The 24,101-nt window shown below is 34.9% G+C and overlaps 1 protein-coding gene across 1 annotated transcript in view; it reads right to left on the reverse strand.

Annotated features, from left to right (window-relative positions):
* Positions 1–24,101, reverse strand: part of PDE3B (phosphodiesterase 3B) — a 260,862-nt gene that overhangs the window by 63,634 nt on the left and 173,127 nt on the right. The window contains exon 2 of the mRNA XM_004472520.4: positions 14,014–14,061. Within this exon, the coding sequence (XP_004472577.2) occupies positions 14,014–14,061 (48 nt within the window). The remainder of the gene's footprint in view (positions 1–14,013; positions 14,062–24,101) is intronic.

The raw sequence follows: 24,101 nt of genomic DNA on the forward strand, positions 1-24,101 counted from the left end.
TAGGGTTGGGAAATTTTCAGCCAATATTTCCTCCAACATGCCTTCTGTCCCCCTTCCCTTCTCTTCTCCCTCTGGGATTGCTATAACCCATATGTTTGTGCATTTCATGTTTTCATTCAAATCCCTAAATCCCTGCTGGATTTTTTTCTATCTTTTTATCTATCTGTTCTACCATCTGTTTGATTTCAGTTGCACTGTCTTCCATATTGCTGAATCTTTCCTGACTGTTCAAATCTGCTGTTATGTGCTTCCAGTATATTCCTGATTTCTTGCATTGTGCCATTAATCACCATCATATCCATTATCTTTTCATGTATGTTTACAACTTCCTCAGTAGGTCCTCTGAGTGTCTTCTTAAAATACTTAATCTCATCCTTCACTTCATTAAGTTGATTCATTGTATTTGTTTGGACATCTCTGATTAAGTGCTCCATGTTCTGCATCTCCTTCTGTTTTTTAGTTTGTTCATTGGACTGGACCATGTATTCCTGTTTCTTAGTATGGCCCGTAATTTTTCATTTGTTTCTAGGCATCAGTTTATCTTGAGGGGTTTATTCAGTTGATTAGGTTCTCTTTCTACTCTAAGGCTTTATTTTGTTATTTTTATGTGTGTGTGGTAAGTTTTCACTTTGATACTCTGTTCCTCTTATTCTATTTCCTTGTTGGCATCTATTTTCCCTTGAAAAAAACTTAGGACCAGAGAATAGGAAAGAGGTAAGAAGTGAAAAAGGATATTAGTAGTAATAATAATAGTAAAAGGTAGAAGAGGAACAATGTAAGACCTAGAAAAATGAATAATTAACACAAGAAATACAGAGGAATAAGGAAAAAAAAAGTGGAATAGAAACAATGAAATAAGAAATAGACTTGAGAAAAATTAAAAGGCCAGAATGATGAGAAAAGAGGAAAGAGAGAAAAAATAAGTAAAAAAGAAAAATACTGAGAAAAAAAGGAGAGAGAAATAAAAACAAAACCTGAAGATCAAACAAAAAGAGATGGAATGAAATAACAACAGAAAACAGAAGATAAGAATATGAAGGAAAGAAAAGAAATAGCATAGGTAGGAAAAAATCAATAAAAAGAAAAAAGGGAAACAAAGGAAGGGGAAATACAACAAACAAGATACAAGACAATAGCAATTGATTTTTAAAATAAGAAGAAAGAGGGAAAAAAATTAAAAAAACGAAACAACAACAAAAAAGCAAACACAATGAAAACAGCCTTCTCTTTTAGGTCCCTAAGGAGCTTCTCAACTTGCCAGTGTTCATCACCCTGCAGCCTGCCCTCTGCAGGTTTTAAACCAGGTTTTAGCAAGTAAACTAAGTTAAATTTTTAAAAAAGGAAGTTTTTTTTTTAAGAAAGTAAGAGATCCAAAAAAAACGAATGCAAAAATAATGTCTGTATGTTCCCTGTCATAAAGTATCAGCTGGACGTTTGATGAGCTGGGTGGATCACTTCTCTAGGGATAGTTGGGAATCAAATGAGGGGCTTTGTATATGCAAGGTGGGAATTCCTCCACTGAGTTAAACTTTCTCCTTCTGTTAGTCAGCCTATCATAAAGCTATCTGCCTGCCCCCTTTCCCTCAGGCAAGTTAGATTCTTAGCAGTTTGCAGAAAGGCATATTTTTAAAGTTAATCCATGCCTATGAATGTGGACCCATTGTAGGTAGGATCTTTTGATGAGGCTACTTCAGTTAAAGAGTGACCCACTTTATTCAGGATGGGTCCTAATCCTCTTACTGGAATGCTTTATAAACTGGATGAATTCAGAGAAAAAAAACCCAGAAGCAAGAAGCTGAAAGCAATGAAATCTGGAAGAAAAGGAAGAGACCAGCAGATGCTGCCATGTGGCATAGGAGTCAAGAATTGTAGGAAACCAGTCTTCAGGAGGAAAGCATCACCTTGATGATGGCATCAAAAACTGTAAGCAATAAATTTCCATTGTTTACAGCCAACCCACTTCATGGTATCTGCTTTCAGCAGTCTAGGAAACTAAAACACTGCTTGACTCTAAATTCTCTGATTATTATAATCCTGAACCTTCCCTGTCATATTTATAGAGTTTATACACATTTTTCTGTAAGTTGTATCTATTTTCAGTCTAATTTAACCACAACAAATTCAAGTGGTATATGTATGGAAAAAAATCTGTTCTGTTCAAGAGTAGCTTTTCCTCAATTCTATCTAAAAACTGTTAGATTTAGGAAAGAACAAATCATAAATTTACTAAGACAGTACAATGTGGTTTTCACAATAGCATTATTCAGTGTAGTTAGAATTACTCATAAATATCTCCCATGACAACACAAATACCTGGTGTACAAAATTAATTCATTTACATAGCTACATATTTTTTTCATTAGCTATTTATGGTCAATATTTCCTTGTTTATATTGCATCTTTCTAAGGTAATTATTGATGTTAGGGCTTAAGTTTGCCATTTGATTGTTTTCTATTTGTTTCCTTTCTCTTTTCTTGCCTTCCTTAGGTTACTTGAATACTTTTTAAGGATTCCATTTTGATTGATTTAATTTTTTAGTGTATTGCTTTATATAGTTTTCTTTGTGATCACATATATAGATTGTAATAACCAGAGTAATCACTGTCTATTGGTATCCACATTTTACTACTTTGAATGAAATGTGGAAATCGTAATTTCAGGTAGGTCTCTTTACCTTCTCTATATTGTCTTGAGAATCAGATAGTCTTAATTTTTGTTTCAATCATTAAATGACTTATGAAATTCATAAGGACAAGGATAGTTCTTGTATTTGCCCATATTTCTGCTCTTTTCATTGTTCTTTATATCCCTTATGCTCTGAAGTTCCTTCTATTATCTTTCATTTCTGTTCAGAGAACTTCCTTTAGCCATTCTTTCAGGATAATTCTCTTTCTTAGTGAAAAAACTATTTTAGTTTTTCTTCATCTGAGAATGACTTGTCCCTTAGCTCCTAAAGGATACATTTGCCAGAAAGAATTCACAATTGACAGTCCTTTACTTTCAGCATTTGAAAAATATGTCACTTCCTTCCAGCTGCCATGGTTTCAAATGAGAAATCTGCTGACATTTGAGCATGTTCCCTTATAGATAATGTGTCATTTCTCTTTGGCAGCTTTCAAGATTTTTCTTCATTTTTAATTTTCAAAAGTTTAATTATGGTGTGTCTTGGCATAATTTCTTTAGGTTTATGTCCTATTTGTTATTTGTTCAACTTTGTGAATCTGTAGGTCTTTTGCCAAATTTGGGAAGCTTTCACTCATTACTTCTTCAAATACTCTTTCAGTAACTCTCTTCTTCAGGTACACCAATGATATTAATGTTGAATCTTTTGGTGTGGTCCCAAAGGACCCCAAAGCTGTGTTCATTTTGTTTCTGTTTATTTCCTATTTGTTGTTCAAATTGGGTAGATTCTATTGATCTATCTTTTAGTTCACAGATTCTATTCTCTCTCCACTCTACTATTGTGCCTATTCATCCAGGAAGTTTCAAAAATTTTTTCTATTATTGTATTTTTCAGTTCTATAACTACTTTTTTTAACCAGCCACTTTTTCTTTGCTGAGGTATTCTATCTTTTCATTTGTTTCAAGAGAATTTGTAATTTCTTGTTGAAGCATTTTATGATGGCTGTTTTTAAATCTTGTCATCTTAGACCTGGCATTGATTCCTTTTTCTCATTCAAGTTGTGAAATTCCTGATCCTTGGTATGAAGGGTGATTTTCAATTTTATCCTTGACATTTTGGTTATTATTTTAGAAGACTCTTGGTCCTCCTTAAATATTAATGTAACTAAGTTTAGTACACAGGTCTTGGCCTACTTTTATTGGTATTGGTTCGAATGGAAATTTAATTTCAGCACATTTGTGGAGATATTTTGGAACTGCTTGGATTTTCTGGTACTGGTGGGGTTCCTATTTGTCCCTCCTGGTGCTTCTGGACCAGCAAGTAAGGGAGACTTTCCCCAAGCCAGGCTACCTGGTGCCTCTAGGAGAGGGAAGGGAGTTTCCAACCCATGGGGAGAGTACTTCCTGGGATTAGAGCCTGTTGTGGCAGGATCCCCATGCTATGGCTCCATGGCCACTCAGTCTCTCATGGAGAAGGGGAAACTTCATGCCCAACAAGAAAAAAGTACTTCCCCTAGCTACTTATTATTAATGTAGTTCCTGATCAAGTCCCCCTTGCCAGTGCTACCAGGCTTCCTAGGTGCTGTCAGCAGGACTTTTGTTTAATCTCATGAGAGATATGAGACTACCTAGTTCATCTTTTCTTGCTAGTTTGGGAGCCAGGGTCTAGACTGCCTTTTGCTGGTGGGTGGGTATCATAAGATGCCAAGTCACTATGTTGTTCCTCTACTCCTGAGATTCCTAACCAGTCTGCCTTCCTCCTTCCAACTTTCAGAGTTCCCCTTTGATTGTCTCTTGGGTTATTTCCAGAGTATATAATTGTATTAGGGGGAAGCAACAGGGGCGATTAAATCTGATAACACATGCTGAACATATAAAGTAATGAATAGTACATACAGGTAAAGTGTAGTAAATAGTACTATTATTATTAATATTATGGAAATTGCTGAGATGAAGATAAAATAGTATCAGATTTCAAAGGAGATAGATATAGCATTAATCTGGCTGGTAAACAGAAACTTTATAGAAGGGGTAGCATTTGAGCTATGCCCTAAGTATTCTGTAGAATTATATTTATAAAGATTAGGGGAAAATAATATATTACAATAAAAGTAAACAAACGTGCTTGGAGGTAAGATCATTCCACATGATGGAGAGAGTATAAATAATGGTACAAAAGTAGTAAAGTAATGACATACAGGGATCATGAAATTGTTACAGTACAGGATATATAAAAGACAGCAATGGAAAATAAGGTTGGCTTGACTTGTTAGGAACAAATTTTTGAGAACACTGGACTCCAGGTTAAGTAATATGGGGAATGGATGTTATATAGATTTTCAGCAGCTTAAAGACAAAAAAATAAATAAAACAAGAAAAGGGAAAAGGAAGTGATGGACAGCATTGTAATTTTAGATGATAGTTGGCTCACCAAGAAGGCAATATTTGAGTTAAGACCTAATAGAAGTATGGGAAAAGAGCAGTCTAGATAAAGCTACTAGCAAGTACAAGCATCCAGAACCAAAAGCTTGTCTGGTTTCTATAAGAAATAACAAGAGGTCAGTACATTTGGAACAGAGTAAATCAAGGAGAAAGTAGTAGATAAGGAGGTGAAAAAAGGGTAAGAGGGAGTAAGGAAGTAAAAGAGGTGACCATATTGTGTAAAGTCTTCTAAGTCCAAGATAAGGGCTATAGTTTTACTCTCGGTAAGATGGAAAACTAGGGGGCAAGAGAGTGACATGATCTGCCTTATGTCAGATTAAACTGAATATTAAATCAATTATTACAATGTAATTTATCATCAAATTATATGCCACAATTTTACAAGTTGAACTTAAATTCCTATTTCTCATTGGCTTACAATCAATAAATTCCTATTTAAATAGGAAACTAAGAATGATTTTTATGTTTTAAAGGGTAACTTATGAAACAAAAGAATATATAAGATTGGCCCACAAATGCTAAAATATTTACTAACTGGCCTTTATAGAAAAAGAGTCATCTGATACTACTTTATACTATAATTTCAGAGATGCTTAGTATTTATTATTATTATAATTAATATTAGCTCACATTTTAAAACCTTTTTATTTGAAATACTTTCAAACTCCATACATAGAACTCCAACATACCCCTAGCTAATCCCCCCCCCAGATATCCAGATCCACCAATTTTAATATTTTGCCACATGTGCTGTGTCTATTTATTGATTGATCTATGCAACTCTTCACCAATCTTTTCTGAACACTTTAATGTAAGTTGTATACATCATGCTCCTTGAACACTTAACACTGCCACGTATATTTCCAAAGATCAAGGATATTCACTTACATAACAAACTTAAGTGAAGTTATCAAGTTCAAGAAATTTAACATTGATGTAAAGTTTAGTCTAAATTTCACTTTTTTCATATATCCCAATAATGTCCCTTTGAGCCTTTCTCCTCCCTTGCTAGATCCCATTCATGATCATGTATTGCAATTAACTGTCATTGTCTCTTTAGTTGCTCTTATATACAACATAAACTTTCCCATCTTAAGCACTCCCAAGCACACCATTCAATGGGATTAATCACATTCACAATACTGTGGTATCCCCACTACCTCCCTTTTTTAAAACTTTTCTATTTCCCCAACACCCATGAACTCCCCATTCCCCATGCCCCCTTTCCACCACTTCCTGGCAACCTGTAGTCTAATTCATGTATCTATGAACTTGCACATTCTCTGATTTCTTTGAAGTTACCATGTGGTTTAAATTTAACAGTCTAAATATGTAACAATCTTGTTTGCTTTGTTACCAACTTAACTTCATTAGTATACTCAAATTATGTTTCTATACCCCTCCATCTCTCACCTTTGAATACTTCTTGTCATAAATCACATGCTTATGCATTGTAAGTCCAAAACTGGTTGGTTTGGTCCAGAGTAACTAAAGAAACTTGCCTACCTAATTTTCCAGCCAGGGAAGACTAGATTGTATCAGAACAAATCTTCTGTCTTGGACTAGAAAAGCTAGAATAAAATACAAGCAGCATCCATTTCAAGTCTTCAGAACACAACCAAGCAGCCAGGGCTTAAAAGGACAAGAACCCAGAGTTAAGGAAAAATTTTGAAATGAACCTAACACACCGTTTTTTCCCCTCTAGGAATTTGCTACTAATTCATAACTGACACAGGGAAAGAGAGTTAGTTAAGAAGGTAGGAAACAGAATACATTTTGTATAGTGTCAAGGGGCTGAGAGACCAGAATTGGTCTAGCAGGAAGGCTTGAAAAGCAAATCAAGAGCACAGAGAGCAGAGAAGGCAAAAACAAGTGAGCTTGAATTCAGAGCTGACTACCCTACAAGGCATGTGCCAATTTGTAAATAGTGGCCAAACTATGGAGACAACACACAAATTCTCAAAAAAACTTCTATTTTGAAATAAAAACAGAGCTTCATAAGTCTCACTGTGCTGGGGGAGGGGGGAGGGGAGAAGGAAGGGAGAAGTGAATTTCTAGTAAGACAAAATAGAAAACCTGAATAGTTCTAATACTATTAAAGAAGTTGAATCCACAATTTAAAACTGCCTCCTTATATACAAACAAAAACTCCAGGCCCAGATGTCTTTTCTAAAGTATTCTTCTAAACAGTAAAGGAAGAAATAATACCAACATTACCCAAACTTTTCCAGATAATAAAAAAGAGAGGGAAATGGATGTGGTTCAACTAATTGGGCTCCTGTCTACCATACAGGAGGTCCAGGGTTTGAATACCAGAGCCTCCTGGTAATGGCAAGCTGGCCCATGTGGTGAGCCTTGAAGATGAGGAGCATTGTGGCCATCAGAATTAATGTGGGAAAATGTGGGAGATATCGGAAGCAGGGCATATGGGAATCCCCTAAATTTTTTATGTAACATTTATGTAATCCAAGTTATCTTTAAAAAAAAAATAAAATAAAATAAAACACTTAAAAAAAAAAAAAGAATTTGACAACAACCAATTGAGAGCAATCATCAAAGCTGATCCTCTTAAACTGTATGAGAAATTGCCGAAGAACTCAGTATGATCATTCTACGGTTGTTCAGCATTTGAAACAAATTGGAAAGGTGAAAAAGCTCAGTAAGTCAATGCCTCATGAGCTGACTGAAAATTTTAAAAAAATCCTTGTTTTGAAGTGTTGTCTTCTCTTATTCTGCACAACACCAACGAACCAGTATTTTATCAGATTTTGATGTGAGGAAAAGTGAATTTTATATGACAATCGGCAATGACCAGCTCTCTTTGGAGAAGCTCCAAAGCATTTCCCAAAGCCAAACTTGCACCACAAAAAAAAAGGCACGGTGGGAAGCGAATTTGGCCCAACAGATAGAGCGTCCGCCTACCACATGGGAAGTCCAAGGTTCAAACCCAGGGCCTCCTGACCCGTGTGGTGAGATGGCCCACGTGCACTGCTGATGCGCTCAAGGTGTGCTGTGCCACTCAGAGGTGTCCCCCGCATAGAGTAGCCCCACGCACAAGGAATGTGCCCTGCAAGGAGAGCCACCCAGTGCAGCCTGCCCAGGAATGGCGCTGCACACACAGAGAGCTGACGCAGCAAGATGATGCAAAAAACGAGACACAGATTCCAGGTGCCACTGACAAGAATACAAGCAGACACTGAAGAACAGACAGCAAATGGACACAGAGAATAGACAATGGCGGGGGGGGGGGGGCGGGAGAGGGAGCAGGGAAGGGGAAAGAAATAAAGAAAAAATAAAGAAATAATAAAAGAAGTCTTTAAAAAAAAAAGGGCATGGTCACTGTTAGGAGATCTACTGCTGGTCTGATCCACTATAGCTTTCAGAATCCCGGTGAAACCATTACATATGAGAAGTATGCTCAGCAAATCGATGAGATACACCAAAAATTGCAGTGCCTGCAGCCAGCAATGGTCAAAAGAAAGGGCCCAATTCTCCACGACAACATCCAACCACATGTTGCCCAACCAATGCTTCAAAAGTTGAAGGAATTGGGCTATGAAGTTTTGCCTCTTCTGCCATATTCACCTGACTTCTCGCCAACCAATTACCACTTCTTCAAGCATCTCAGCAACTTTCAGCAGGGAAATGCTTCCACAACCAGCAGGATGCAGAAAATGCTTTCCCAGAGTTCACTGAATCCTGAAGCATGGATTTTTAGGATACAGGAATCAACAAACTTATTTCCCCTTGGCAAAGTCATGTTGATTTTAATGATCCCTATTTTTATTAATAAAGATATGTTTGAGCCTAATTATAATGACTTAAAATTCATGGTCCCAAACTGCAATTCCTTTTGCACTAACCTGCCCTGGATACAAGGATCAATATGTAAAATTCAAATTTCTATAAAGCAGTCATCTGATTTATGATAAGACAATACAGAGCAAAGAAGAAAAATGTTTTATTTTTTTCAATAATTGGAACTGGGACAATTGGATATCCATATGGAAAATTTTTTTATCTTGAGTTACATGTAATGCTATATAGGAAAATCAAATTGCAGATGATTGTAAAGCTAAAAATAAAACAATAAAACTTCTACAAGATAACATAGAAAAAAATCTTCATGACTTTGGGAGAAGATAAGGTGTTCTTAAACAGGACATAAAAGAATCACTAACCAAAAATGGGAATGATTGATTATTTGGCACTGCATTCAGAATACTTTCATTCAAAGAAGTCAATGATAAAATAGCAATTGGAGAAGTTTTGTTTTTTTAAAATATGTGTATTATATAAACTAATGTTCAAAATACATAAAGAACTTCTATTAATCATGAAGGAAAAAGTAGATAACTAGTAGAAAATGTGTGAAAGTCCTGATCACATAACAAACTTACATATGAAAGGTCTTCAATCTGATGTGTCACCTCGGATCTGCATATGTTAAAACCACAATGAGATACTGTTATATCTACCATAATGATTTAAAACAGATACTACACCAAGGGTTGGTGAGGATCTGGAACAACTGGAACTCTCAATGGCTAAATAAAATTGATACAGCCTTTTTGGAAAATTAGGCACTATCTACTAAAATTGAATGTATGCCTACCCTATAACCTAGCAATCCACACCAAAATACATACCCAACAAAAGATACTAAGAATGTCCCAGCAGCATTACTTGCAATAGCAAAAAAACCCACAAAGACTAGAAATAAAACAAATGTCCATTTACTATAGAATAGATAAATAGAGGTATATTCATTTAATGGAATACTAAATGTAATGAAAATTAATGAACTTATGTAATGTGTAAAAACATTAAATTCACAGATATAATTCTGAAAGAAATAAGCCAAAAAGAAAATACATACAACTGATTCTACTTATATAAAATTCAAAGACAGATAAAATAAAATTTGATATTAGAAATCAAGATTGAGATAACCCTTAGGAGAAGATGCCTAGAAGAAGAGCACAAGGGGCACTGAGGTGCTGAATTTTTCGTCTGAATCATAGTTATATGTACAGGCATATCTTGCTCTATTGCACTCCAACAATATGGCATTTTTTTTACAAGTTGAAGGTTTGTGGCAATCCTGCATCTAGGAATCTATTGGGCCTTTTTTTCCAACAACATTTTCTGTCTCTGTGTCACATTTTGGTAATTCTCACAATATTTCAAACATTTTCATTATTACTATATCAGTTATGGTGATCTGTGATCAGTGAGCTTTGGTGTTTCTATTGTAATTGTTTTGGGGTGCCATGAACCACACTCATATAAGACAATGAACTTAATAAATGTTGTGTGTTCTGACTCCTCCATGACCAGATGGTTCCTTAGTCTCTCTCCCTCTCCTCAGGACTTCCTATTCTCTGAGACACAACAATGCTGAACCAGTTAATAACCCTACAATGGCCTCTAAGAGCTCCAGTGAAAGGATGAGTCACACGTCTCTCACTTTAAATGAAAAGCTAGAAATGATTAATCTTAGTGAGGAAGGCATGTAAAAAGCTGAGACAGGCTGAAAGCTAGGCCTCTTGTGCCAGTTAGCCAAGTTGTGAATGCAAATAAAAAGTTGTTGAAGGAAATTAAAGTACTACTGTAGGGAATACATGAATGATAAGAAAGTGAAAGCCTTATTGTTGACATGGAGAAAGTTTTAGTGGTCTGGAGAGAAGATTAAAGTAGCTATAACTTTCTCTTAAACCAAAGCCTAATCCAGAGCAAGGCCCTAACTCTCTTCAATTTTGTGAAGGCTGAAAGAGTTGAAGAAACAAAAGAAGAAATGTTGGAAGCTAGCAGTGGTTGGTTCATGAGGTTTAAGAAAAGAATCTCTCTCCATGACATAAAACTGTAAGGTAAAGCAGCAAGTGCTAATAAAGAAGCTACAGCCAAGTTATCCAAAAGATCTAAATAAGATCATGAATGAAGGTGGCTACACTAAATAACAGATTTTCAATGTAGACAAAACAGCCTTTTCTTGGAAGAAGATGTCATCCAGTACTTTCATAGCTGGAGAGGAGAAGTCAATACCTGGCTACAAAGCTTCAAAGGACAGGTTGACTCTCCTGTTAGTGGTTAATGCAGCTGGTAAATTTAAATTGCAGCCAATGCTCATTTACCATTCTAGAGCCCTTAAGAATTAAGATAAAACTACTCTACCTGTGCACTATAAATGGAACAAGAAAGCCAGGATAACAGCACAATAGTTTACAACATGGTTTGGCAAATATTTTAAGCCCACAGTTGAAACCTAATGCTCAGTAAAAAAAAGTTTCCTGTCAAAATATTACTGTTCATTGACAATATACCTGGTCATTCAAGAGCTCTGATGGAGATGAACATTGATATTAATGTTGTTTTCATGCCTGCTAACACAATATCCATTCTGCAGGCCATGGATCAAGGAGTCGTTTTGACTTTCAAGTCCTATAGTTAAGAAATGCATTTTGTAAGGTTTTAATGGCCATAGATAGTGATTCCTCTGATGGATCTGGACAAGGTAAGTTGAAAAACTTCTGGAAAGAATTTACTTTTCTAGATGTCACTGAGAACATTTGTGATTCATGGGAGGGAGGTCAAAATATCAGCATTAACAGTTTGGAAGAAGATTCCAGCCCTCATGGATGACTTCAAGGGGTTCAAAACTTAAGTGGGGGAAATAACTGCAGATGTAGTGGAAATAGAAAGAGAACTAAAATTTGAAGTGGAGCCTGAAGATGTGATTGAATTGCTGCAATCTCATGATAAAACTTTAATGGGTGAGGAGCTGCTTCTTACAGATGAGCGAAGGAAGTTTCTTAAGATAGAATCTACTTCTGGTAAGATTCTGTGATCACTGTTAAAATGATAACAAAGGATTCAGAATATCATAAAGTTAGTTGATAAATCAGTGGCAGCATTTAAGTAGACTAACTCCAATTTTAAAAGAAGTTCTACTGTGCATAAACTGCTGTCAGACAGCATCACTTGATACGGAGAAATCTTTCATCAAGGAAGTCAATTGATGGGGCGAATGTCATTGTTGTCTTATTTTAAGAAATTGCAAGAGCCACCCCAATCTTCAGCAACCACTACTCTGATCACTCATCAGCCATCAACACTGAGGCAGAACACTCAATCAGCAAAAAGATTACAACTTAACTGAAAGCTCAGATGATAGTTAACATTTTTTAGCAATAAAATATTTTTAATTAAGATATATAGATTGTATTTTTTAGACATAATGCTATTACACACTTAATAAACTACAGTGTATGTAAACATAACTTTTATGTACACTGGGAAACTAAAAAATTCATGTAACTTGCTTTAGTGCAATATTTGCTTTATTGTGGTGTTCTGGAACTGACTCCACAATATCTCTGAGGTAGGCTTGTGGTGTATTCACTTTGAGAAAATGCATTAAATTGTACACTTATGAGTTGTGCACTTTTATGTATGAATGTTATACTTTGACTTTTTTTAAAAAGGTTATTAGAAAGGGAACGAGGGAGAAGTAATGGAAGAAGGGGGAGTAAGGAAAGAAAAAAAGGGAGAGAGTAACCTTTTATCATATACCAGTCTATTTGACTATAAGCCCCTGCTCTTAGCACTAAGGTTTATCTTTAAAATTTAGATTTCACCACTAATTTTAGATACCTTTTCATTTGAAAACTAAGGATCTTGGTGGATATAACGGATAATAAAAACATATGAGAAGGAACCACTCCTTTCAAGTCAAATGTGTCCTTCCTCTTGATTTCATCTAACTGCAGTGGACACATTATCTTTCTCACCAAAACCCAGAGAATATTTTATAATTATGAGCTGTTATAGCTATTCCATTCACAGATTAAAAATAAAAATTAATCATTCAGGGGGAAGTACAACTACGTAAGTCTAACAAACAGTCATACTATTTCTGCAACGTAAATGACAAACACTTGATATTTATTAATGTTTATTATTGTGGAAAAAAGTTTCAAAATTGCATATGAAAAATAATGTCATTTTTTATAGTATAGAATATACAAACACATTTGTAATGGGAATCTGTAATAGAATTTATAAAGATATACAGCAAAATATTAACAAAGTTATCTCTTGATGTTTATGAATGGATTTTTCTTTCCTCCTTATCCTTCTAATTTTCAGTTTTTATCATATGAATTTATTGCCTAAGTGATCAAAAATTAATCTTAAAAGTTGAGTAGATCACACAAGGAATGCACTATACAGCAATAAGAATGAACTAGCTATAACTATTAATACATTCAACAACAGAAATGAATGTCACAAAAAAACAGCCAGGCACACACAAAAAGTATATATTATATGATTCTACTTATATAAAGTTTAAAAATCAAAACAATCACTAGGAGTCAGGATAGAGGTTGCCTTGGGATATGGTAATAACTGAAATGGGGCATAAATGAGGGTTCTAGGGCGCTGGTAATATTCTATTTCTTAAAAAGGGTTTAGCTGGTAAAAATTCATTGAGCTGTGCACTTTTCTGTATGCATATTACATTTCAATAAAACATTTACTAAAAAATGTAAGTAGAGTGCATTCACTACCCTAATATAATATTTTTCCAATTGCTTTGCTTTTTCTCATATACGGTCTTCAATCTATTTTTTTTCCTCCATGGATCACTGGTACACAAGCTGAAAAAAGTGATCACCCTCAAAAAATAGTGTATCTGAGATAAGATTATATTAATAACATTTTTAAAACAATTATTTATATAAGTTTGGTTTATTATCATTTTCTTTTTCTCTTTCAGTCAAAATATATTTTTTTTTGGTTAAAGCAAACCTACTGAAATAAAGTTTCTGGTTATTTTAGTTCAGTTAAAGAAAATCTATGGCATAGAAACCTTGTGAATATAACTTTAATTTAAATGTCAGTTTCGTTATAAGTATTAGTTTATTAATGATATTACTTATAATTACCTGATGAGGTTTGTACCATTGCTTCAAATCCCAATCCCAAAGAATCATCTGGAAAAAAAAAATTCACTTAGTTACAAATTGGAAATAAGCAAATATTTAGACAAAACGCAGCATCTTCAATAATAAATACCTAAAATAACTTAATACTTTGGAAGAGGATTTGGTCAGTGGGCTGTAGTTTGCTAACCCCTATTTTAGATAATACACCCATGCTTAATCACTCAAAAAGCTGTCAATTGTTACCATCATCTCCTTATCAACATCTTTGCAGGAGGTTATCTCCTGCCAGTGAAGAAAATTTATTTCTTCCTGAAGAAATTCCAGACATACTACATTTTACAAAGTGCATGGAACAATGCCAACAAAAGGGCTATGGTGTAGCCACATACAAAATGCATCATATATATTAGATTTATTAAAGTATACAATATTTTATGTGGCACTAAGTGTAATACTGATACAATTATTGCAAGTTGACATTTAACTGGGCACACATTCTAGAGTCTAGGGGCATTAATTAATACAGTTTAAGTTGTTAATAACTTCCCAAGAATACTCACTTTAATATTACCATAAACTAAAGTTTCTTTTGTATTTGAAAACTGCTATGCTCCTTTTTCTCTGTACTGTTCTCATATAATTGGCTTTTTTGATCTAACAACAATATTTTATTTCTGTCCTAATTGTATCTTGTCAAAGTTTCTTTGGCGATTAAGGATGTCCATTAGCCTAGTCATCATTCCTCCCATCAGCTGACATTTGTAAATCTGATATTTTCCAAAGTTCACTAATAAAAGTCAAAATAGACAGGAGTGAAGACATATGATATGTCACTAAAAATTACCTACCAGAAAGGCATCAACTCATTAATTTGCCTTCTGCATTTACAAACTTGCCTAATCATATGATCATCTAATCCATAGGTTGGCATTTCTTCTAGAATACCATCAAATTGTGACAAATGCTTAGATCTCAATTTCCTAATTCATTATTCTAAGTTTAAACTGATTTTCTACTAATTCAAACAGACTTTCATTTAGATAGTTTTCAACATTGACTCAGCCTTCTTCCCCACTTCATTTATCTATATGACTAAATAAAAGTAAATTACATTTTAAAATATTTGTATTCTAATACCACGAATCATATATGAATTGACATCAAGCATACTCAGTGGGGGCCATACTGCCTTCCAAAAGGTGAAAATTGGTTCTTGGGGGTGAAAAAGAATTTTTAACTATAAAAGTGGTTTGTGGCCCTCTAATGGGCTATATGGTACATAAATAGACAGACTGTGGTGTTAAAATTTCATGGGATATATGGGAGGGAGGAAGGAGGAACTTTTAGGGAGAAAAATGTCTAAAAAGGCCTCTTAGGGAATATAATAATGAAAAAAGATATTGAGAAACACTGATAGAAATAGTCCTGTTGCTTACATATAAGAGAATACTTCTTAGTTTACATTCTGATAAAGTTCTCTAATGCACTGAGACTATTCTGAAGCTATCTACTAAGAAGATGCCTACCTACCAGAAATGATAATTCTACCAGTGAAAGATAATACACACCCTATTTTAATTGTTCTTAGATCTCTAAAATCCTTACTATGTATGATGTTATTTTTCTCTATGCTTGTTTTAGATCTCTCAACTGTAGTATATTTTATTGCAGACTATCTCCCTTATTAAATTCACTGCGCTGACCCTTCATTCAATTATTATGATCTCCTCTCACTTGTACTTGCTAGGTTGGCCTTGAATCAACTATTAAGCAGCAGCTCACCCCTATGTGCAGTCACTTTCTTTACGATCAAAAGAGCATTTAACAAAAAGCAGCAGATCTCAGACTGGAATTGAAAACAAACACAAAGAAAGCTGCGGAGAACTGGCAGACTGCCTTCTGTGTAATTTGTTTTGTTTTGTTTTCTAAGATTTATTTTTTATTTTTTTCTCTTTCCTTCCCCCCCTCCCCAGTTGTCTGCTTTCTGTGTCCATTCACTGTGTGCTCTTCTGTGTCTGCCTGTATTCTTGTCAGCAGCACCAGGAATCTGTGTCTCTTTTTGTTGTGTCATCTTGCTGCATCAGCTCTCCTTGTGTGTGGCACCACTCCTGGGCAGGCTGCACTTTTTTCATGCTGGGCAGCTCTCCTTGTGGGGTTTACTCCTTGTGCGTGGGGCACCCCTATGCGGGGGACACCCCTGCGTGGCACGGCACTCCTTGTGCACATCAGCACTGCACAGGGGCCAGCTTACCACATGGGTCAGGACTCCCTGGGTTTGAACCTTGGACCTCCCATGTGGAAGGCGGACGCTCTATCTGTTGAGCCAAATCCGCTTCCCCCTTCTGTGTAATTTGAACTAGAATATTAGTGATACTGAGAAACCAAAAATTTTTTAAGCATAAGTAGTAGATGATGACCCATGAATACCACAACTAGGTATTTAGCTTAGAGTAGTACAAAAGTTTGGTCCACAACAAGAGAAATACAGAACGAATAAAAGTTTAGAAAATTCTATAATAATTTAACTTTGTGGAGACACTTTTGTAAAAGTATAGCTCCACAATAGATTGAGGGAGGAAAACAAATGTTTGAACTTTGCTACAGATAGTTTGATACCAAGAGACCTGAACAAGAATGCTCATAGATGCACAATGAGTGGCAGCAAAAAACTAGAAATAAATGCCCATCAACAGTAAAATGGAGATATTTTGGTATATTCACATGGTGCAAATGAATGTAGTACATTTACTACAGTGAAAATGAATGCAGTACAGTGACATATTCCAGAAATAGTGTTGAATGAGAAAAGCAAGTTAGAAGAATATATACAGTATCATTTCTATTCATATAAGATAAAATATAGACTAAAATATGCTCTTTAGGAATATAAATGTATGGGAAACTATAAAGAAATTCAGGATGTTGACTATCTCTGTGGAAGAAGATAAAGGCACTGGATCCAACAAAGGCACACTGGGAACTTCAAAGTTAATGATTTGGTATGTAGACAGTATTTGTTATCCTTCATTTCTATATTTGATGCTTATTTTATAAATGTTTATTCAGTTTTAAGAAAAATTTTATAAAAATTTAGAAAAGTAAAGAAGTAAAGACTGTGACTAGAGAAAATTCTCACAAAATTGTGCTCTACAAGGGAAGAATTAAATGGATTAAGTTGGAAATGAATGTAGGAATACTAGATTTTTTTTTATGTCATAAATTCTTGAGCATATTTGCATATTTGCTCAAATGACCCAGGAAAGTAGGAGAAATAATGATACAGGGTAGAATGACAGATCTCTCAAAGAGCAAAATCCTTAATTAAAATATTGCCAAATGTCTCTAAAATATTAATATTAGCACTTAGATTAAAATCTCAACTGGGAAACAGTAACAGAATATTAGCTATTATTTATCAAATTATGAGGTGTGACCCACTAGTTGTTTCATGGTGATCTTAAATATTTAGAAGGAAAAAGTAAAAATATTTCATAATTGTGAAATAGAAGGTTAATTCTGATTTCTGCAGAAATCTCATTATCATATTAAAAACCATGATATTCTTAAACATTGGACAGGTGCCTGAAGGCCTGCATTACTGTGTAACAGAGTACAAATCATCTTAGCTAAACTATTTTTATATGATATCAATATTATTGCCTATAACAGTAAAAGTCGCAATCTTTTTATTGTGTTGCATTATATCTCCAACCGAAAATAAATAAGTGACGCAAAATCAGTTTTCTAAAGCCAAATTTATTGATAAAAATAGTAAAATAGAGTTAGGATTTCCAATCCAACATGTAAAGAGCTCAGAAGTCATCACTACCATCCTAACATCAGTAAAAAAGCTAAAAACTGAAAGAAAGATTAAAAAAAACTCTTCTTAGATTCATCAGAGAATTGAGGTAACAGTGAAAGCTGCTGCCCCAAAATCTGGAGAGAAAGGCAAATACGGAAAACCATAGCCTACCTTATGAGAAATCCAGGAAATACAAAAAAAATACAGAATATTCAAGAACTATGAGGCAATTACAAAAGGTATAACATATGTGTAATGAGAACACCAAAAGGAGAAGACACAAAGGATCAGAAATATCTGAAGTAAATAATGGTTGAGAATTTTACAAAATTAGCAGACCTGAAACTACAGATCCAAGAGGCTTAGAAACACCAAACAACAGGGCATATGGGAATCCCTTTTATTTTTTTATGTAACATTTATGTAATCTAAGTATCTTTTTTAAAAAAATTAAAAATATGTTTAAAAAAACAAACAGGATAAATACCAAAAAACAAAACAAAACAAAACACTATACCTAGGCATATCATATTCACACAGCAGAAAATAAAAGCTATAGTGTAAAATCTTGAAAGAAACCATAGAGATAAACACTTCACCTACAGAGGAACCAGGATTAAAATTAAATTGGACTTCTCTTAAGAAACCATGCAAGCAAGCAAAGAATGGTGTGAAATATTTAAAATATTGAAGGGAAAAGAAAACCACCAACCTAAAATTTTGTATACAGCAAAATTATCCTTCAAAAGTGAAGGAGAAAAAAAGACTCTCTCAGATAAACAAAAACTGAGGGAATTTGTTACTGCTAGACCAGCCTTGCAAGAAAACAGAATCATAATAACAATCCTTAAGGTAGGTACATGCACCTAACAACAGAGTGCCAAAACACACAAGGCAAAATCTAATAGAACTGTGAAGGAAATAGATAAACCCACTATTATAATAATTGGAGACTTCAATAGCCTTCTGTCAGTAATTAACAGATTCAGCACATAGAAAATCAGGAGGGATATATTTGAACAGCACCATCAATCAATTGAACCTAATTGGCATTTATAGATTACTTCATCCAACCATAGCAGAATACTCATTTTTCTCAAGCCACATGGAACATTCACCAAGACAGATCATATCCTGGGCAATAAAACACACCTGAACAAATTTAAAGGACTAGAAAGCATACAAGGTATACTCTGAGAACACAATGGAATTAAACTAGAAATCAAAAACAGAAAGACATCTGAAAACTTCCCAAATATTTGGAGATTAAACAATACACTTCTAAATAACACATGGGTCAAAGAAGAAGTCTCAAAAGAAATTTCAAAATATTTTTAAATGAATGAAAATGAAAATAGAACCTATCAAAATTTGTGGGATGCAGCAAAGGCAGTGCTTAGTAGAAAATTTATAGCATAGAATGCTAGAAAGAACAACATTCTAAAATCAGTAATCTAAGCTTCCAGTTTAGGAAAATAGGAAAAGAAGTGCAAATTAAAATCCAAAGTAAGCAGAAAAAAAAAAAAAGAATAAAAATTAGAGTGGAAATCCATGAAACTGAAAACAGAAAAATAATATAGAAAAGCAATAGAACCAAGATCAGTGATACTGTCAAACCTCTAATCAGGCAAACCAAGAGAAAAAGGCATAAACAAATTATTAACATCAGAAATGAAAGAGGGAAAATCACTACTGACCCCTTGGACACTAAAGGAATAATAAAGAAATGTTATGAACAATTCTAGGCCCACAAATTTGATAACCTAGATGAAATGGATAAATTATTTGATAAATTAAACCCACAAAAGGAAAAATCGATAACCTGAATAAGCTTATAGCTATTAAAGAAATTGAATAAAAAAAATTATCTTCCAAAACAGAAAGCAGCAGTTCCAGCTGGTTTCACTGGTGAATTCTACCAAACATTTAAAGAAGAAATGGTACCTGTTCTCTACAGTGTCTTCTGGAAAATAGAAGCAGAAGGAACACTTCCTAATTCATTTTATGAGGCTATATTACTCTAATACCAAAACCAAAGGCATTACAAGAAAAGAAAATTACAGACCATATTCATGTTTTCAAGAATATATATATAAAATCCACAACAACAGCAAATATTAGCAAGTTTAAAAACTAGCAATTCTGAACGTATATGAAAAGAATTACCACCAAGTAAAAGTTATTCCAGCTATATAGGGCTCGTTCAACTTTAGAAATCAACTAATGTAATCCATCCTATCAACAGACTAAAGAAGAAAAACCGTATGATGATATCAATAGATGCAAAAAAAGCATTTGAAAAAAATCCAACACTCATTCATGATAAAAACTCTCAGCAAACTAGGAATAGAGGGGAACTTCCTCAACTTGATAGAACATCTACAGAAAATCCACAATCAACATCATACTTAAGCATTAGAAACTAGATGCTTTCCCCTAAGAGCAGGAACAAGACAAGGATATGCTATCACCATTCCAATTCAGCATCACACTGGAAGTCATAACTAATGCACCAAGACAAGAAAAGGAAATAAAAGGTATTTAAATGGGGCTGGAAGAAATAAAACTGTCTTTGATCACAGGTGATATGATTTGTGTATGTAGAAAATCCCAAAGAACCAATTTAAAAAACTCCTAGAACTGGTAAGCAACTATACCAAGTTTGGAAGATACAAGGATAATATATAAATGCCAGTTGCCCCCACGGCCCACAGATAAAATGACTGCAAGATCTCACTGGGACCTTAAGTGTAATCTTGAGGTCCCAGTTTCTCTATCCGGAACCTCCCTGTGGCCCCGAATATTCCAAACAGCCTCACCATTGTCTCCTACCATTGTCGGGTAACCAACAGCTGGGCCCATGCCCTTATCATTAGGAATGGGGAGAAATAACAGTTTAAAAGGTAACCACAGTGGGCAGAGCTAGCACTCTCTACCTAGAGGAGCCCACACCAGCAAGCTCCGTTTCTTTCCCCATTTCCCAATAAATTCTTTTTACTGGCCTCACAAAAAATAAATAAATAAATAGATAGATAGATAGATAGATAGATAGATAGATAGATAGATAGATAGATAGATAGATAAATGTCTGTTGCTTTCCTATATATCAGCAATGAAGAATTAGAATTTTTTTAATATGTATTTTATTTTTTTAAAAAGATACTTAGATTACACAAAATGTTACACAAAAAAATATAAGGGATTCCTATATGCCCCACTCCCCACACCTCCCACCCTTCCGCACATTAACAACTTCTTTCGTTAGTGTGGTATATTCATTGTAATTGATGCACATTTGGAGTATTGCCACCAGGAAGAATTATAATTTGAAATTAAAATCATGACACCATTTATATTAGCATAAAAAAAGAGAAATACTTTGGTATAAATTTAACAAAATATGTACAGGGAAGCAGACTTGGCCCAATGGATAGGTCATCCACCTACCACATGGGAGGTCTGAAGTTCAAACCCCGGGCCTCCTTGACCCGTGTGCAGCTGGCCCATGCGCAGTGCTGATGCGCGCAAGGAGTGCCGTGTCGTGCAGGGGTGTCCCCCATGTAGGGGAGCCCCACGCTCAAGGAGTGCACCCTGTAAGGAGAGCCGCCCAGCGCGAAAGAAAATGCAGCCTGCCCAAGAATGGTGCCACATACACAGAGAGCTGACACAACAAGATGGCGCAACAAAAAGAAACACAGATTCCCAGTGCCGCTGATAAGATAGAAGCTGTCACAGAAGAACACACAGCGAATGGACACAGCAGACAACTGGGGGGTGGGGGGGAAGGAGAGAGAAATAATAAAAAAATTAAATCTTTAAAAAAAAATGTACAAGATCTATATGTGGAAAACTACAAAACTCTGATTAAAGAAATCAAAGAAGCTGTAAATAAATAGAGAGATAGCCCACGTTCCTGAATAGGAAGACTCAATATTATTAAAATGTAAATTTTATAGCTTCAACACAATGACATCCCAGCAAGTTATTTTTATAGATAGAGGAAAAACTGATTCTAAGTTTAAATGGAAAGGCAAAAGATTCAGAATGGCCAACATGATTACTGAAGAAGTATAAAGTTGGAGGACCAACACTATCAGACTTCAAGACTTTCTATAAAGCTACAGTGATCAAAACGGTATTGTACTGAAGAAAGAACAAATAAATGACTAGAAAGCCCAGAAACAGACTGACAGAAATTATGTCAACTGATCTTTGGCAAAGGAGCAATGGCATTAAAGGGAGAAAGGATAGTCTTTTCAACAAATGTTGTTGGAGTAACTGGACATAAACATGCAAAAAAGTGAATCTAGACACAGACTTTACATCTTTCTCAAAAATTAACTCAAAATGGAACAGAGTCTAAATGAGAAATGCAAAACAATAAAAATTTCCAGAAGAAAGCACAGGTGGCCTTGACTTTAGTGATAACTTTTTAGGTACAATACTAAAACTATAATCCATGAAAGAAAAAAAATTGGTAAGTTGAACTTCATTAAAATTAATAACTTCTCTGTGAAATACACTGCTTAGGCAATGAAAAGACAATCACAGACTGAGAGAAGAGATTTTCAATATGCATATCTGACCCAGGACTTGTATCCTATTAATATACTATTAATATACTATTTAATATACTATTAAAGAACTCTTGAGAAACGGACTTGGCCCAGTAGTCAGGGCGTCCGTCTACCACACAGGAGGCCCGCGGTTCAAACCCCGGTCCTCCATGACCCATGTGGAGCTGGCCAATGCACAGAGCTGATGCGCGGGGAGTGCTGCGCCACACAGGGGTGTCCCCCACATAGGGGAGCCCCACGCGCAAGGAGTGCACCCGTAAGGAGAGCCGCCCAGCGTGAAAGAAAGTGCAGCCTGCCCAGGAATGGCGCCGCCCACACTTCCCTGTGCTGCTGACGACAACAGAAGCAGACAAAGAAACAAGACGCAGCAAATAGACACAGAGAACAGACAACCGGGGGCGGGGGGGGGGGATTAAATAAATAAATAAATCTTTAAAAAAAAAAAAGAACTCTTAAAACTCACAATAAGAAAACAATAACCCAATTTAACAAATGGACAAAAGATCTGAAGACACCACACCAAAGAAGATATACACAAGGCAAATAAACATGAAAAGATGTTCAACATCATTTGTCATTAAGGAATAACAAATTAATATAACAATGAGATACCACTACCCACATATTAAAATGACTATAATCCATAAGATTGATAACACTAAATGCTAAAGCAACAGAAACTCTCATTCATTGCTGGTGGAAATGCAAAATGGAAAAGTCAATTTGACGTTTCTAAAATAGTTATACATAGGCTTAACATCTAATCTAGCAATTGTGCTGCCAGGTATTTACCCAAATAAGTTGAAATTTTATACCCACACAAACATGCACATGAATTTTAACTTCATCTTTATTCGTTATTGCTAAAAATTGGAAGCAACTAAGATTTCCTTCAACAGCTGAATGGATAAACAAACTATGTTTCATCAATACAAAAGATTATCATTCAATGATAAAAGGATATGAGCTATTAAGCCATGAAAAGACATGGAGGAACCTTAAATGCATATTGCTAAGTGAGAGAAGCCAGTCTGAAAAGGCTATGTACTCTATGTACTACATTCTATTCTGGAAAAGGAAAAAGTATAAAAGACAGTAAAAACATCAGTGGCTGCCAGGAGTTTGGAAGTGGTAGGAGGGATAAATAGGTGGAGTAAAGGGCATTTTTAGGGCAGTGATACTATTCTGTATGATATTGTAATGGTGGATGCATGACATTATCCACTGTCAAAACTATACAGGACTTTAGCTAATAATAATAATGTACCAATATTAGTTCATCAGTTGTGACAAATGTACCACATTAATGCAAGCTGTTAATAAAAGGGGAAACTGTGTGTGGGTGCGAGGATGGAAGTGGGTAGGAAGGAGTATTTTCTGTGCAATTTTTCTGTAAACCTATAACTGCTCTAAAATATAATCTAAAATTTTTCTAAAGTAACAGATAATTCAAAATAAATACTAAGCCAAAATCAAGAGCAGGGTGCTAATACAAAAAGAAATATAAATCCACGGGTTTGGCAACATCATCCAAACACAAAACAAAAATTGTTACCAGGACATGAGAGTGACTACCTAAGGACAGGATTTCTTTTTTAGACTGGAAATTCATTTACCCTATATTCTTTTTTTTTTTAAAGATTTATTTATTTATTTAGTCCCATCCCATTGTCTGTTCTCTGTGTCTATTTGCTGCGTCTTCTTTTTTG

This window comes from Dasypus novemcinctus, chromosome 10, assembly GCF_030445035.2.
Source record: "Dasypus novemcinctus isolate mDasNov1 chromosome 10, mDasNov1.1.hap2, whole genome shotgun sequence".
Taxonomy (NCBI): domain Eukaryota; kingdom Metazoa; phylum Chordata; class Mammalia; order Cingulata; family Dasypodidae; genus Dasypus; species Dasypus novemcinctus.